Source organism: Varanus komodoensis, unplaced genomic scaffold (genome assembly GCF_004798865.1).
Source record: "Varanus komodoensis strain SLA01 unplaced genomic scaffold, ASM479886v1 scaffold1, whole genome shotgun sequence".
Classification (NCBI taxonomy): Eukaryota; Metazoa; Chordata; class Lepidosauria; order Squamata; family Varanidae; genus Varanus; species Varanus komodoensis.
In genome coordinates this window covers 95715120-95730243 of record NW_025335268.1, presented here as the reverse complement: position 1 = coordinate 95730243, position 15124 = coordinate 95715120, and the positions used below count along the sequence as shown (strand labels likewise).

The 15124-nt window shown below is 40.2% G+C and overlaps 1 protein-coding gene across 1 annotated transcript in view; it reads right to left on the bottom strand.

Annotated features, from left to right (window-relative positions):
• Positions 1 to 11313, bottom strand: part of OGA (O-GlcNAcase) — a 34805-nt gene extending 23492 nt beyond the window's left edge. The window contains exons 1-3 of the mRNA XM_044437049.1: positions 10822 to 11313; positions 3712 to 3763; positions 1341 to 1438 (exon numbers count right to left, since the gene is read on the bottom strand). Coding sequence (XP_044292984.1) covers positions 1341 to 1438; positions 3712 to 3763; positions 10822 to 11050 — 379 coding nt within the window. The 5' untranslated portion in view covers positions 11051 to 11313. The remainder of the gene's footprint in view (positions 1 to 1340; positions 1439 to 3711; positions 3764 to 10821) is intronic.
• Between the last annotated feature and the right edge of the window lie 3811 nt (positions 11314 to 15124).

Here is a 15124-nt window from a genome sequence, read left to right as displayed (position 1 = left end):
ATTCGTTTGAACTAAAAGGATTCAATAGTTGGGTTGACCCAACAACCCACACTCAAAAGCTGAGTATTGGTTGTCACTGAACCATAGACTGCTATCTTGTGTCAATCCATCCATGCTAAGAAACCATGGTCTGTTAACTACAAACAACCTCTAAAGATAACCTATTTTTGTTGTTGGCTGGATTCATGCCATGACCCAGCTTGCATGATCAAAATAGTCCATGGTAATTTATTTAAGTCATAGTGAGCTGAAGCATATGCTGGCAAAATTTATATATTCACTAAAGGCCAAGAATAATGAGAACCCAGATGATGAAAGCTGCATGAGATTTAAATAACCCTCATATAACCTACAACAACCCTACAACAAGTCATAGGCTAGGTGAGGGTCTTTAACTCTTACATGACCCCCACTTGCCCAGGTTAGCAAAATACCAACAAGTAGGAGCTAGGCAGTGAATATATAAAATGTCCAAAGCTACCATGGCTTGAATTGGAAAACCCCTAGCTTATTGCTGGGTAGTGAACTCTGGATTGTTTATGGTTAATAAATTATGGTTTGGTTAGCATGGATGGGCTCACACAACACAACAAACCTCATTTATTCAAGAACAAGTGTTTTTAATGAAATTATTTTGTAAAGTATGAAATGAAAATGTTTTTAATCCACATGATTCTGAGCTGGTGCATGTAAAAATGCGGTTGCATAATTTACGTAGACCAATTTGCAAGAATGTGTTGTTCAATATTACACTGCTATAGTTAACTACATCCATACAATTACAACTGGATATGCACCCTGTGGTCTAGTATAAATGCAATGCTGCTACATAGTTTGCTCCGAAAAATCAAAGAACATGGGAAATATATGTGCAAACTGGGAAGAGTGCAGAGCATATGAACACATGGGTCATTGCTAGGATATCTGATAGTGGTATACCTGTAACAGGACTTTAAAGTCAAAAAGAAAGTCATCTGGAGCACAGAGGTACAATAGTTGCATTTACTCCACTCACCCACTTGGGAAACAATGTGGTGTTGAGATAGCTCTCCATATTTCCTTTCTCACTTGCATTACTCAGTTGATAGCTTCAGATCATAACTTTAGGACATATTTTGCAGCAACTTTCCTAAAACTACATAGGTCTGTGTCATGCCAGTGTCTGGATGGGGCCACATCCGGGAACTCTATGCATACTAACTTGAGTTCAGTGATGGAGCCAAGGTGAAGGGGGTTGTAAATAAACCTCATTTACTTTAATTCTATTGTTCATCTCTCCATACTGAGAAATTCCTCATGTTTACTGAATCATTACTTCAAAATACAGTATGGCTAGTTACCAGCTTCCTCCACAGAATACATTTCTCGCCAAAACATCCTGTGCTTGTAATCATCTTTTGGTGCATATAGGTATGTATTCAGTCCCCATTTTTGAAGTCTATAAAGTAAAAGCCAGAACAGAAAATTCATTAAGAGAACATTGTACAGTTTTAATTTGCTTTTCCTACACTTACATAACCAAGAGTACCTAAATAAGTTAAGAAACAAGACGTTTCTTTTCTAGATGATTCTTGACCATCTAGAAAAGCAAAGAATGCTTAACCTAGACAAATAATTATTAATAGAAAGATTGCATAATTATACAATCAAATTACTTAGAGTATGCCTAATATATTTAAAGTTGCTTACTTTTCATTTTTTTCTGTGCATGCCTACTTTCCATGTTCTTTCAGAATGTGTTAGACTCTACAACATATGTACATATAGGCATTTGGCTGGATTTAGAAGCAACCATCAGTTGATTCTTTTTTTAAAAAAACTGTCTCTTTTTTGAAGGGAACAAACATATTTTTCTAACAAGCAATCATGGGGGAATGCGAGAAGAGCAATGTGAGAAAACAATCACAATCCCCCTTTTTTTAAACCAGAGGCCAACATGAAATTCAGATATCTGAAACAAAATCACCCTGCTCTTTGCATAATCTGACCCCTGGAGTCTATTGTACAGAAGAGAATTGGACAGAAAGTCAGTATTACTGTGATTGCTATTATAAGAGTAACAGACAAATGCTGTGATCAATTTTCCTAACCTTTAAAAAAATAAAAGGGTTTTTTGGACAGCAGAAGTGGACTACGGATAGCTAGGAAGAAAGTAAAGGCAATGAGACAATTAACTTTGACTTTTGTAAAAATTAAAGAGACAATTCTTTATCAATATGCAAAAGTAGAAGAAGGGTTGTGCATATAATTCTGCAAATTCCACACTATTTTAAGAATCCCTATACAGTACTGTTTATTAGTTTATCAGACATGCTTACAAATTTAAGCAATACACATTAAAAACACAATTCAGTAAAGCACAACAAAGCAGGAAGAAACAACATCAGCAATTAAAATCAAGCAATGTCTTTTCTCAAAGGCTGACAATGTTTTCATCTGCCTTTGGAAGGCTAGCAAGAAGAAATCTCTCTACAAACACTTTGGAAGCAAGTCTCAAAACATCAGCATTGCAAGAATAAAGGCCTGTTCCTAATTGAAGGCTAACCTAGCCCCACAACACTTAAAATATGATTTGAAGCAGCCCTCATCAGAGGACCTACATGCTGGGAAGGGTCATACAGGTGGACATACTCCTTGAGAGTATCAAAAATATACTCCTTTAGTGCTTTTAATAACCAGCACCTTAAAACAGGCTCAGAAACAAACCACTGACCACAGCAAACCTTTCAAAATATACGATCTGCACTAATATTGGCTCATACTGCCTAAGGATTAATAGGACAGCTACCATATTTTGCAGAGCTTAAGTTTCCGAACAGACTTCAAAGAAAGTTCCACAAAGAACATATTAAAATAGACTAATCTGGAAGTGACAAAAACATGAATGACAGCAACTATAGCTCTACCTTCTAGGAGCGGACATAGCCAGTATTTAAGCTGGCCCTCCAGACCACTGTTGCTATCTGAAATCCCAGGAGCTTTGCCAAGTCCAGCAGTATCACCAGACTATAAACCTAATCTCTCAAGGGAAGCATGTGACTATACCCAGCACAGGCTTTTATAGACTGTTCTGGAAAATCAACCAGTCCAGTGACTTCCACTATGATAAACTCTACCTCATCTGAACTAAACTTTAGTTTATTCACCCTCCTCCAGTCCATCACGGATTGCAGGCATACATTCAAAGGTTTGCACTGCTTCACCTGGATCTGACAAAAAAAGAAAACAGAGATGGGTATCATCACCTTATTGATGACACCAAATCCCATAGTTCCTGATAATCTTTTGTAGCAGTTACATGTAGATGTTAAACAGAGCGGAAAACAATACTAAGCCCAGAGGAACCCCCATGCCAGACTACTCCCGCAGATAGGCACAGAAACACTTCCTGGAAACTTCTCCCCAGAGTATGTAATAAGTTAAAATAGCTGCATATTTTTGGACCACAGTGAAATGACATAAATCCTTAATACGAGGACTACCTATTAGTAGTGTTTAAAAAAGGCTGTAGAAACCTATTGGTTTTACTAGCACATGTTGCAATCCAAAGTTCTTTTATTACGCTGATCACTCAAGGTAGGATCTGCCCAATTTTGATGTTTTGAGGCTTTTGCCACACGTTTTTAACTACATGTCTTTACTTGTGCTTAATATTTTTTACAATATACAATTATGCAAATTATGCAATAGAATTAACATGATATCACATACCTTCTAAAAAGCTCTTTCCTTTGTTCCATAACCCAAGGCCTTCCATAAAATCCTGTGGGAAATATTGAAGGTAGATACAGTCAAATATTAGGTTTCCATTTAAAGAAATATTCAAATTGACTCTAAAGCCAAGCTTTAATAATTTGCAGGAATATATATCTGCTATTTCCAAACTTCCTCAGAATACTTTAATGTAATAGGAAGAAAGTATATTTATTTATGTATTTATTTATTTATTACGCATGAATTGCTGCTCTTTCCAGTGGTCACTTAAGGCAATACACACAACGAGATTAAAATAACATACAAATACACTAACAGGTTACTCACACAGCTGTTTCAAGGCTTTGTCTGCCCAGATAGATATATTTGACCTATCAGTCAAGAGGATAACATGCACACTAAACCACAAAAGCTATCCCAACCTCTACCAGGGTGGATAAAAAAATCAAGAAATGTGGACTTTTACACTTTAAATAATCACAAGCATAAATTTCTAATTCAAAAATAACATAGTTACTATGAAATTTCAGCACAAACATGCTAGCCCTACATTTACAGTCATATAAAAATGAAGTTATCTACTAAGGGCATTAATTCCCATTTTTATTCTCAAATTGACTCCATCCAGTCTAAGAGCTCTAGCTTTTTCAATGCTTTAGACCTTCAGTTTCTCACTAAGGTGATGTATGCAAAGATAATTGTTGTCTTGTGCATACAAGGCACTGGTGCTTGGTTAAGCAAGGCAGAAAGACAATATAGCAAGGGAGCGAAAAAATAATGCTTAAATTTTTTTTTAAACCCTGTTAGCTACAAAAAAAGGTTAACTGGATTTTTCCTGCTCAGTAACTACCACATCTTGCTTTTTCCCATTGCTCACTGCAGTTTATTTTCTTTGCTACTTTGCTTTTTGTGAAGGCAAGGGTGGGCAAGAGACACAAGTTACAAGATGGGCAGCCAACCATGGCAGGTTGTTGTGTCATCCAAACCCGGATCATCTTTTGTGGGGCAACTTATTTCTCGGGGATAAGCCACACAAGGAATCTACGACTTATTGTACAGTTGTTCTTGCTCATGATGTGTTGCCTAAGTTCAGAAAATGGTTTTATCATGAGTTGCCAACAGAACCACCATGTAAGAGGACCCCAAAAAACCTCACACTGCTGGCTTTTTGCAATCTTGCCAATGACTGCCTTTCCACTGATGCTGGAATGGCACTCTGAAAAGATTATCACTTGGTTCCCAGCTTTTAAAAAGAATTTTTCCATACCCCAAAAATGAATAACCATACTCATAATTGGGAAAAAAAAGTTGATCTTTCACAAATGCATAGTTACTACTATCCAATATAAGTACTGACTGTAAGAGGTTACCTGTTGTCTAATTTACACACAGTTCCAAAAGACCAAGAAAGAAGTCATAGTAAGAGAAAGAAAGGACCTGGCAGCACAAGTAAAAAGCATGGAAAATCGTGTGTGGGGGGAATAAATGCACCCAAAGTTGTGAGGAACAGCATCTTCCCCTTGGCCAATGTGATCCCAACAATTTTATTTTTTCTTAGTGTCTACCACATTCCAAACACTCTCCAGAATCTTCAGCTACTTCAAAAAGGGAAGATACTAATTGTTGTCCCATTTTTGAAGCACTTACTGTTGTGGTTATTGCTCCTCTGTGATAAGTTTTAAAAGGACTACACAAATTTGCACAAATGTAATAATTGGGAAGCGAACAGAAGAAAAATGCATAAGCTTGCTTTAACTGCTCCATTAGTACAAGTGCACCATTTCCACCCTTTCATATACTTTCCAGCCTTTAAATCTGCCTATATTTCTGCATGTTTTTGGAACTGTTAGGGGTTTAAAGTGACTACAGAAGTGCTTAAAACAGGTGCTGCAAAAAATGGGGACATTAGCATCTCCCTTTTCTGGAATGTTGAAAAGGTGAAGTGTTGAGTAAGTAATCAAGTGGATTACACATTTCTAATGGGAAGATATTTTCCCTCTTTTTATGCTTTTCCCCTTTTACCAGTGCTTTTCAATTTGGCAATTAGACCGGGGAAACTGAGTGCAAATTAGCATATACGTAGTCATACCTTGTAAATCTGCTTCCTACTCTTACCTTGTACAGTTAAAACAGACACTGAAATTAATGCAATCAACCCTATCCTCTAGCAATGATGATGCATCCAAGAGCATCCCAAGCTGTGAATGTTATCTTTCAGGGCAGATGGGACATTTATGGTCTTAGAGATGCTTTGGTCTGTATCTCCTACCATTCCTCACCACTAGTTAAACTGACTACGCCTGTTGACAGGAGGCCAAAACATTTTGAGGGCCTAAAGTTGCTCATCTCTGCTTTAACCAAAGAGTAAACTCCCTTTAGAACAGGTTGAACATATAAACCAACCACAATCACTAGCAGCATTCAGTGAATCTGCAATACAAATAAGATACACAAAAGAGATAAAGTTGTTTCTTTAAAGATATGCCTGAAGCTGTTCATAAAAATCAGTGAATTACAGGATGTTGTGGTTCCTAGAAATCAAAGCCTTTATAATAAGGAAAGTTCCTACTGGAGTGAATATCCCACTGAGGACTACTGCAATTCATTTATTTGGGCAGGGATCGTAATACATTTTGGATAGCATACCCATCTGAAAATCAATTTTAAAGATGAACAAGTCAGTTCTTTCTCTTGATGTGAATCCAGTATACCATCACAATGTGCAGGTTTCGTATGCTGTGTTGTGCCTTGTCATAGGTTAAATAACTTATGACAAGTCACAACTCCCATGGGCACAACACTGCATATCAATCCTTTGCTTCTGCGTTATTGTGTCATACAAAATAGGTAAGCAGGAGTTAAGTTACAACCCTCTAAACTCCAAAACAGACCATGGATTACACAAAGGTTGTTTAACTCTCACACAACCCATGCTTCTCTTGTTCCCATAGCATGACACCTGAATGGGGGTTGTATATTCAAAATGGCATCTATACATACCCCAGCCATACCCAGGGTTATGCAACCCATGGTGGGTGTTGGGCCACTAGTCCACCTTACTGACATCTTTCATTCCTGGAATCCACAGTGGCCCAACTCATATATAGTAATGCATCCAGCATGCAAGTCTGCACTACAACTCAAATAGTTCCCACAGACAAACTTATACATCATGTTATTCCAGGATTTTGGGGACAACAGCTCTCTCCCATCAAGTCTACCTCCATAATGCTCAGGTTTAAAAAGTTACTCCTCCCTTCTTCTCCAATCTTCCCCTGAAAGAGAGAAGAAAAAAGCTCCATAGCTTTGTTCTAAAGTTTGGCTGCTTCAGGGAAGTTTGTAGGAATACAAGAAGACATATTTAGGCAAATTATCTTCAAGGTGACACATCACTTTGCAACGCTATCTAACATGACAAGCAACCAGTGTACATCAAAACAATCCCCAATGGGAAATGACAGGCAGGATGACTGAAGTTAGGTGACCTGATCCTAGTGCCCTAGACATACTCATTACCCAGTCAAAAATGTGAAATTAGACGGTTTACTGGGATACTGTTATGTTCCAAATGCCTCTACACACATGCAGCTCCAGTGGCTGACTCCATGCTCACTCTAGGGTAAACAGTAGCACGCATTAAAAATGGACACTCAGAGAGGGAACATAATGTAGTAATGCATGATGGAGAGTATGATGCCATACTGCAGTTTTCAAGATGCATAATAATGTGTCTGCACAGCTATATATACACACAGAGAGAGACACATGAGATCTCGAAATAATGCAGAACTTGTGTCTAGATGAGACTGGGGAATTTCTAACTTGAAAAACAAATCACAGTTTCTGTTGAAGTAAGTTCACCTGTCAATAACTATAATAGTGCTGATTGTTACATGTTACTTCTTGCCTCGTCTATCATTAATTTCTTGGGAGAGGGTCCTCATGGTGCTTTACAGTATAAAGTTGATTAATTCACGCACATCTGGAAACATAACAGTGAATCTAACAGAGCCAAAGCATCTGTGTTCAACCTTCCTGCCACCATGGTTTTTCCTAACTTTACCTGACGATGGAAGGGACAAAAGAAGTAGGGTAGAACCTCATGATGGGGACAACATGTGCTGGGCCTCTACTGTGCTAGTCATAGCCACATTACAGGAGAACCCATGTAATACCACCTTACTTGAAGATGGAGTCTTACTACGTATGATGCTGCTGTGACAGCATGCTTGGACATAATGGAAACCCTTGCACAGCCTTTCCCATTCGCCATCACTGCTATGTAAGGTTGCTACGAACAGCTGTGGGAAGCAACAGCTGTGGAAAGAGTTGGCACTAAATCCAAACTTCAGGGAGTGGTGATTTGGGCTCAGTAAGTCATCATCTTAGCTTATAATATGCTTGGGAATTCTGAAGTGAGGATGTTCATTTTCAATCGCAAATTCCAAATCTGGCTCCTATCCTTGATACAGAATAACAGTGAAAATACCTTGCTTTTATGGTATATTATTTTTGATACTCCAGTGTAGTAGGGCATGCTACATTGCTCAATTATATGGAAAATTATTTATTATTCTGATCATTACTTTTACCCCATGCTTCTTTTGTCTGTTTATGAAACCAAAATTTCACAATTTTGCTTCACCATGGAGGTGTGCTGCTATCCTCTGGTGAACATGACAATGCCCAAGTTCTCTCTCTGCCTTGGAGCTGCTGAAATGGACAATGACTATCTTCATCAATGAATGGCAATTCCCTTCCTCTCTGTTGCTAACACTTATTTGGTCACTGCACAGGTCCAGAATAATTTGATAATACAGGATAAATTAATGATTTCTTTCCTGTTAAACTCTCATGGAACATTGAAACATAGAGGATAGGCAGTCTTGGGGGATTAAATGTATAGGTTGTATTTGTTTAAAATTCCCTTGGCAACTTTGTTCATTTTTCTCATTTTAGTTTGCTCTGCCTATTTTAGTTTGTTCTGTTTTATAGTCTCTTTTATGCATTTGTATATATTAAGAAAATAAACAAATAAATAAAAAGATAATACAGGAACAAACAACCCCAGCTGCCATTTTCTGCTACAAATCTGGATTTAGGGTAAGAAGATAGAAGAAATGCAGTGCAGGGTCAAGGACAAGAGGGACAGAATCCTAGCAACCATAATTGTTTAAATGAACACCAAGGGCAGCCAAAAACTGGAACTCTGTGCATAGTATAACTTAAAACTAATTTATAACACAAGCTTATGCATGTTTTTTCAAAAGTAAGTTATACGCATATCCCCAGCTCAGGATTGCAACCTTAAATATATAAATTATAAGAAAAGGAACTATGTTAACCAAAAAGTAACTGAGTGTTTTACCAATGTAAAGAAACTGGCAAATGGGAAGCTGTTATGCTTATCGCCAATAGCCCAAAGTATTAATCTAGTTTTAAAAATCACAAGCCTCTCATGCTAGCAAATAAGGTTTTGCCCCAGGTTAATCTCAGAACTGCATTCCAGCCTTGCTGTTTTAGTACAAGCACCAACATGACTGGTATGAACTATACTGCAGCTATAAAATATGAATACATGAAAGTGATTTGCAGATGAAATAAGCCATAGTTTCAACTATTTTTCTTATTAAAAGATACAATCCCTTTTCTCACAGCATTTGCTTCTCACCTGGCATCTTCTCTTCCCAGAAGAAGTTAACACAAAATGATTATTAGCATAGGTCAAGTGCAGGACCTCAGGCACAGGATACCAACAAATTTGGCCCTTCTGATGTTTCTCAGGAGGCCTCGCTCCTCTTCACCCCAGCACTGGCAGACTGTGAGCAATTTTTCTTTCATTCTAAAAGGATGCCTTACTAACTAGTCATAAGAGTTTTAAATTAAAATATGCTGATATCTCCACCACTGTTGCCTTTCATTTCATCTACCAATGGATTGTCCCTTCCCCCACAAAAGTTCTTCCAAAAGTTCAGGCCCTACCTGGGCACAAAAGCAAATGCTCTATACCAATACAGCAGAGAACAAACCCGATCTCCTAATTCAAACCCCATCAAGCCTCCTCACAGGAAAAAAAAAATGGAAAATTTGCCACAGAATTGGCCAATACTGGTTACCAGATAAGTAAGCAAAAAAATAACCCGTTCCAGATTTTGCATTATCTTCAATAGCTAACAATATTTACAAATTAATCCAGGTTAAATCTGGATGCACACATGTTCCCTGAGCAGCTTTGAACAAGACTGTATCATAAAGCCAAAGCACCAAGCACAAATACATCCTTACTAGATCATACAATCTAACCAAAAAAGCCTTTTTTAAGCCTGTAGAAATCTATCCTAACTAGACAGAAACAACACCAATCATAACATAACATAAGGACTCGGTATATGAAGGACCCCCAGTATATGGTTGATCATGGAACAGTAAAAGAGCCCTACATTATGTGCACTGAAAATGCTTAAGGTCGAAACAAAACAGCCATTAATTTTATTGACTATCTTTTTAAGTTAGTAAGATCAATAGCAATCATTCAAGCAACAAATAAACAATAAGTTATACAGGAAAAGCTTAGTCAAATGATTAGTCTTTAAAGGTGCCAGGGGACTCTCAGTCACTTTTCACTGTGAACATCAGTTCGATAACTTTGTTTTGTTCTTAGCACCTACACGAAAGGAAGAACAAACGGTGTGGTTCAGTAAGCGTGAAGTTAAAGTGAGATACGTTAGAAAGGAGAGCTCGGCCTTTTCTGCAGAAAAAGGTAAACCGCATTAGGCCTCCGCCTCCAGCTTTCATGGGCAGGGCGGAGCCTGACGGTACACAAAGAGCGAGCCGGGAAAAAAGGGTCGGCGGTAGCAACTGAGCAAAACAGAGAAGGCGATTCTTTATTCAGCTACAGCCGCCTTCCATGACTCAGTCCCCCCTCCGAAGTATTAAGACTAGAGCTACCAGCTTCCCAAAGCCAACTACTGGCGGATGCTGGGAGTTGTAGTCCAAAACATCTGGAGGGCCTTAAATCCGGGAAGGCTACAGCACCTCTTCCTTCTCGCTTTTACCTTAATTCCGACCTGCCCCGCACCCTTCCTGTTTCCAAGTTTCCTCCATTACCTTCTACGACGCCACACAGGAACCGTCGTGCACCTCCACTGCCTACAGTTCCAGCGCTGCTCCCGGGATCCGTTTCCGGGACCGTCGGGTCGTTTCTCGTGGGGGTCGACTCACTCGCAGGCACGGCGGAGGCCGGTCCAGGGCTTGGACTGGCCGTACCCTGAGAATCCCCCCGCGTTTCCTCGACCATCCCGGCCATGCCCGCTGCAGGACTCCCGTCAGCCGCCATCGCCCTTCCCTACTTTCTAACGGGGGAAGCTGCGCTTGCGCGGGGAAAACCAGCCCCAACCGGTCCGAGCCAGAACCAACCGCTTTGCTCGCCCAACCGGGGCCGCGGTTGCTGATCTTGTGCCGCTCCCTTCCCTTCCTTCCTTCCTTCCCTCCCTCCGCGTGCGAGCCAGCCACAAACCCCGAGCAAGAGCAAGCAGCCCAACAAAGCAACTGCTTGAAGGAATGGACTGAGCGACAAACAGTGAAGAGAAGGGGGAAGGGGACGGAAAACCCCTACTGCGCAGGCGTAAGGAACTAGCAGACGATTAACTGCGCATGTCTTTCCGGGCCGGAGGAGGAAGATGTGTTAATACGCACGCGCGAAATTGCAGCTGCCTCTTATTGCGCATGCGAACGGAGATAGCTCAGAACCATAGAATGTAGGAGCACGCGCAATTGGCATTCAGGGGTTGAAGTTGGGTTCTGCGCATGCGAGGAGGGAAAATAAACAAAATAGTGGGTGTTATGCGCAAGCGCAAAGCAAAAAACGGCGGCGCGGGGACTGTTCGTATGTATTTTCGCGCATGCGAAAGGAAGTTGCGGAGTTCTCGTCGGCTGACTTTCCGCCTTGTTGCACATATACGCATGCGGAGGAGGAGGAGCCTGGCTCCTGGGATTTTTGTGGCTTGACACACTTTTTCTTGGTTGCTGAGCAACGTTGGAGGCCTTTGTTGGCGGCTGAAGGTGCACCCTCCTGCTGTAACTGTGCTTTGGCAGCTACACTTTCTGCGGTGTATTTCAACAGCTATCTTGCACCAACCAGTGCAGTCTAGTGGTTACCATTAGCAGCTCGGCTTTGGAATATGGATAGCGGAGCTCAGCTTCTCCGAGTGAGGCAGGATGAAGCGTGCTTGATGATTTTGTCCCTGTCGGCCTATTCTGCATCACAGGGCTGCTTTGAGGATATAAACTGGACACTACAATCAAGTTCTGGGCCTGTCTCCGACTGCCACCTGCAAGGGAGGCTTGGATATTGGCGATAAGGAGATGGGCCTTTTCAGTGGTGGTCCTTCAGTTATGAAACGAGCTCCCCACTGAAGCCAACCTGGTACCAATTAAAAATTGTCCTCTACTGCAGGACATTCAAGTAGTTTACTGGGGCCTGCTAGCTGTTAAACAGGTCTTAAGATTTTTCTTTAAGCTATAATGTACGTTTTAAATTTTGCATTGTAAACTTGTTATGCTGTTTTATATGATACAACTTCTATTGTTATTTTTAATGTGTTGTTGTGAACTGCCCAGGGGGCTTCGGCTGTTGGGTGGTATAGAAGGACTGTCGTGTGTCTATGCCCCTTGAAGGGACAATGGGAGAAAAACTATATAGTGAAGAGTGAACGGGCTGTAGTTCAGTGGTAGGGACATACTTTGCATATATTGCCAGCATAATTTCCAGTCTCAGGATAGTTTGCCTAAATATATTTTGACTTATGAAACAACTTTTATTTCAAAACTGTTGGCCTCTTTGGCAGGGGAAAGGTATAGCCTGCTTTATCTGCTGCTGCATATCTTAAACTGCCAGTAGTATCTGCTGCTGCATATCTTAAACTATTATTGATGTATTTTCTACCAGTTTTCACTCCTTCTTCCTGCAGTCCTAATCCAGCTTTCCTTATGATATGTTTTGCATAAAGACTGAACAAACAGATAAAATACACCTTGCCTAATGGCTTTGCCCACAGAAAACCATTATGTTTCTCCATATTCTGTCTTAACAGTTGCTTCTTGTTCTTCATCCACATTACCCATCAGGACAATAAAGTGCTGAGACAGGCCCATTTCTTTCAGAACCATCTATAGCTTCGTGTGAGCTACACAGTGAAAGGCTTTGCTGTAGTCTATAAAGCACAGACTGATCTTCTGAATTATTTGGTGTGTTCCAGTAGCCAATGCAGGCTTGTAATATGATCTCAAGTGCCTCTTCCTTTTTGGAATCCACCTTGAACATCAGACATTTCTCTATATAGGGTAATATTCTTTGTTGCAACCCTTTGAACATCACTTAAACCTAATTTGCATTGCTGTAAACTCCCAAGCAGCTAATTCTGGACACAAAGCAAAGGTACTGGAAAAAATACCATGCTGCTACTTTTTTACACGTGGTCTGATAAGGTGGACAAATAGTTACAGCTGATCCCCTGGCATGTTAAGAAAGGACTGTAATAGTTGCAAATTTGCATACATTTACAAAATATGAAACAAATGTAATCCATTCCATTGGAAGAGAGAAACTACACTACTGCATGGGTGTTTTGGTGCTGTTGCCATTTTCAGAGGAAGATTGTGAGAACAGTTATGGTTAACAGTTCTACCTTCATTTATAGTGTTGTTAAGATGGTGTGGAAGAGCAGGGTTTCATTTGATGCCACATAATTATGGGTATAGCTGACTTCACAAAGCTATTGGACAGATATTTAAGAGTGGTTGGGAGGCTAATAATGCAGCACCTAACCTGCCCAGTCTAGCAGTATTGCTCTGACTGATTGCCTCCCCATCTGTTTTTGGATTGTCAGCATGTCCAGCAACGTTTAAGGAGGGTTTAGTTCATGTGGAATCTTGTAAAGCTGTCCAGAAAGTGCTGTGCTGCATTTTTGAAGAAAGGCTTCAGAATCCATTTGGCTCAGAGAGTCTGATGGCCCCATTCTGATAAATCAAGGTAGACATTTACTTTTTCCTCAGTGGAAAATTGCATATGTGAGGAACAAAAGAGAAGTGCATGCAACGCATTTTAATGGAGTGGCCTTTACCTCACTGTGAGGGGAATATGGGAAAGCAAACAGAAGCAAAATTGTGGTGTTGTGCATAGCCATTGTGGTTGCATTTTATTGTCATATCTGATCTTTGTTATTATACAAAATATACAGAGTTGAAAATGCAAAGCTGATAGCAGAGCTTGATGTTCCCTAGTGTAATAGGAGAGGGCTGCCTGGCTCCCACCTAGCGGCTGTAGTGAGAGCACAGGTAGAAAGATACAGCTGGCATATGGGCAAAGAAGGGAATAATAGATAGCATCTTGAATCGCCAAGTTTCCAAACTGAAGACAGCCCCTCCCACACTGGGATTGCTGTCAGACTGTGGAGTCATCAATAAACAGGATGAAAACATATTCAACAAAAGAACAGTTGCAAGAGATGGGTAAGGATACAAGTGTTGCAGAGTCAGAAATAAACTAAATGGAACCAATATGATAGGAACAAAGAAACTGTAACATCAAATGAAAAGATCATACCTTCCTACTTTAAGTTCATTACTTTTGTTTTCTGTACCCATAATTTCTAACATACATGATAGGAAATTCCCAGTTTTCCCATGAACACACATGAAAAGTATGGTGGTAGGCAAATTCACAGTCTTCTCATTCTGCTCACCATGACTGTAAGCATTTCAGGAGGATGGCCAGGTTAAAAGTGATGCTAAATATGCAACTTAAGACACACTTCTCAAATGCAGAATCCCCTGGGATGGGGAACTACCTCCTTAGAAAGGGGGATAGAAGCCCTTGTTTTAATATGAGGATGTCTAATCTGGATTGGTGGGATTGCTCATTGTGATGATGAAAACTACTTGGCATTTCTTCTCTGATCTCAACTCCTCAGGGTAGTTTCAGTGGCTCTATGCCTGTATCTGACCATAGAAACCAAGAAAGTGGAAAAGGTTATTGGCATTTCAGGGAAATGAATTTTCTACACATTTTGAAGGTCCGAAGTTCATTTTAACTAAAGGACCTCTGAGGAAAAGACTCTGCCAAAGATCTAGAGCAAGCAGACAATACTGGCCTAGACAGACAATTGTATAGCCTTATAACCTTAGCTTGAACTTGCTCTTAATCTGGCAGATGTAAGTATAAGTTATGCTTTGGCTGCTCCAGAGAACAGCCCAGAGATGGATGGCTAGCCTGCATCTGCAAGCAGGATAGCCTTGATTTTGAACCAACGAAAATTCCCAGTTCTGCTACAGCCTTGCTTCCTCTGTCTGTAATCAGGAATACCCTAAAATTGTTCTCCTTAAAGGAACAATTCAGAGTTCTTAGTGGTAG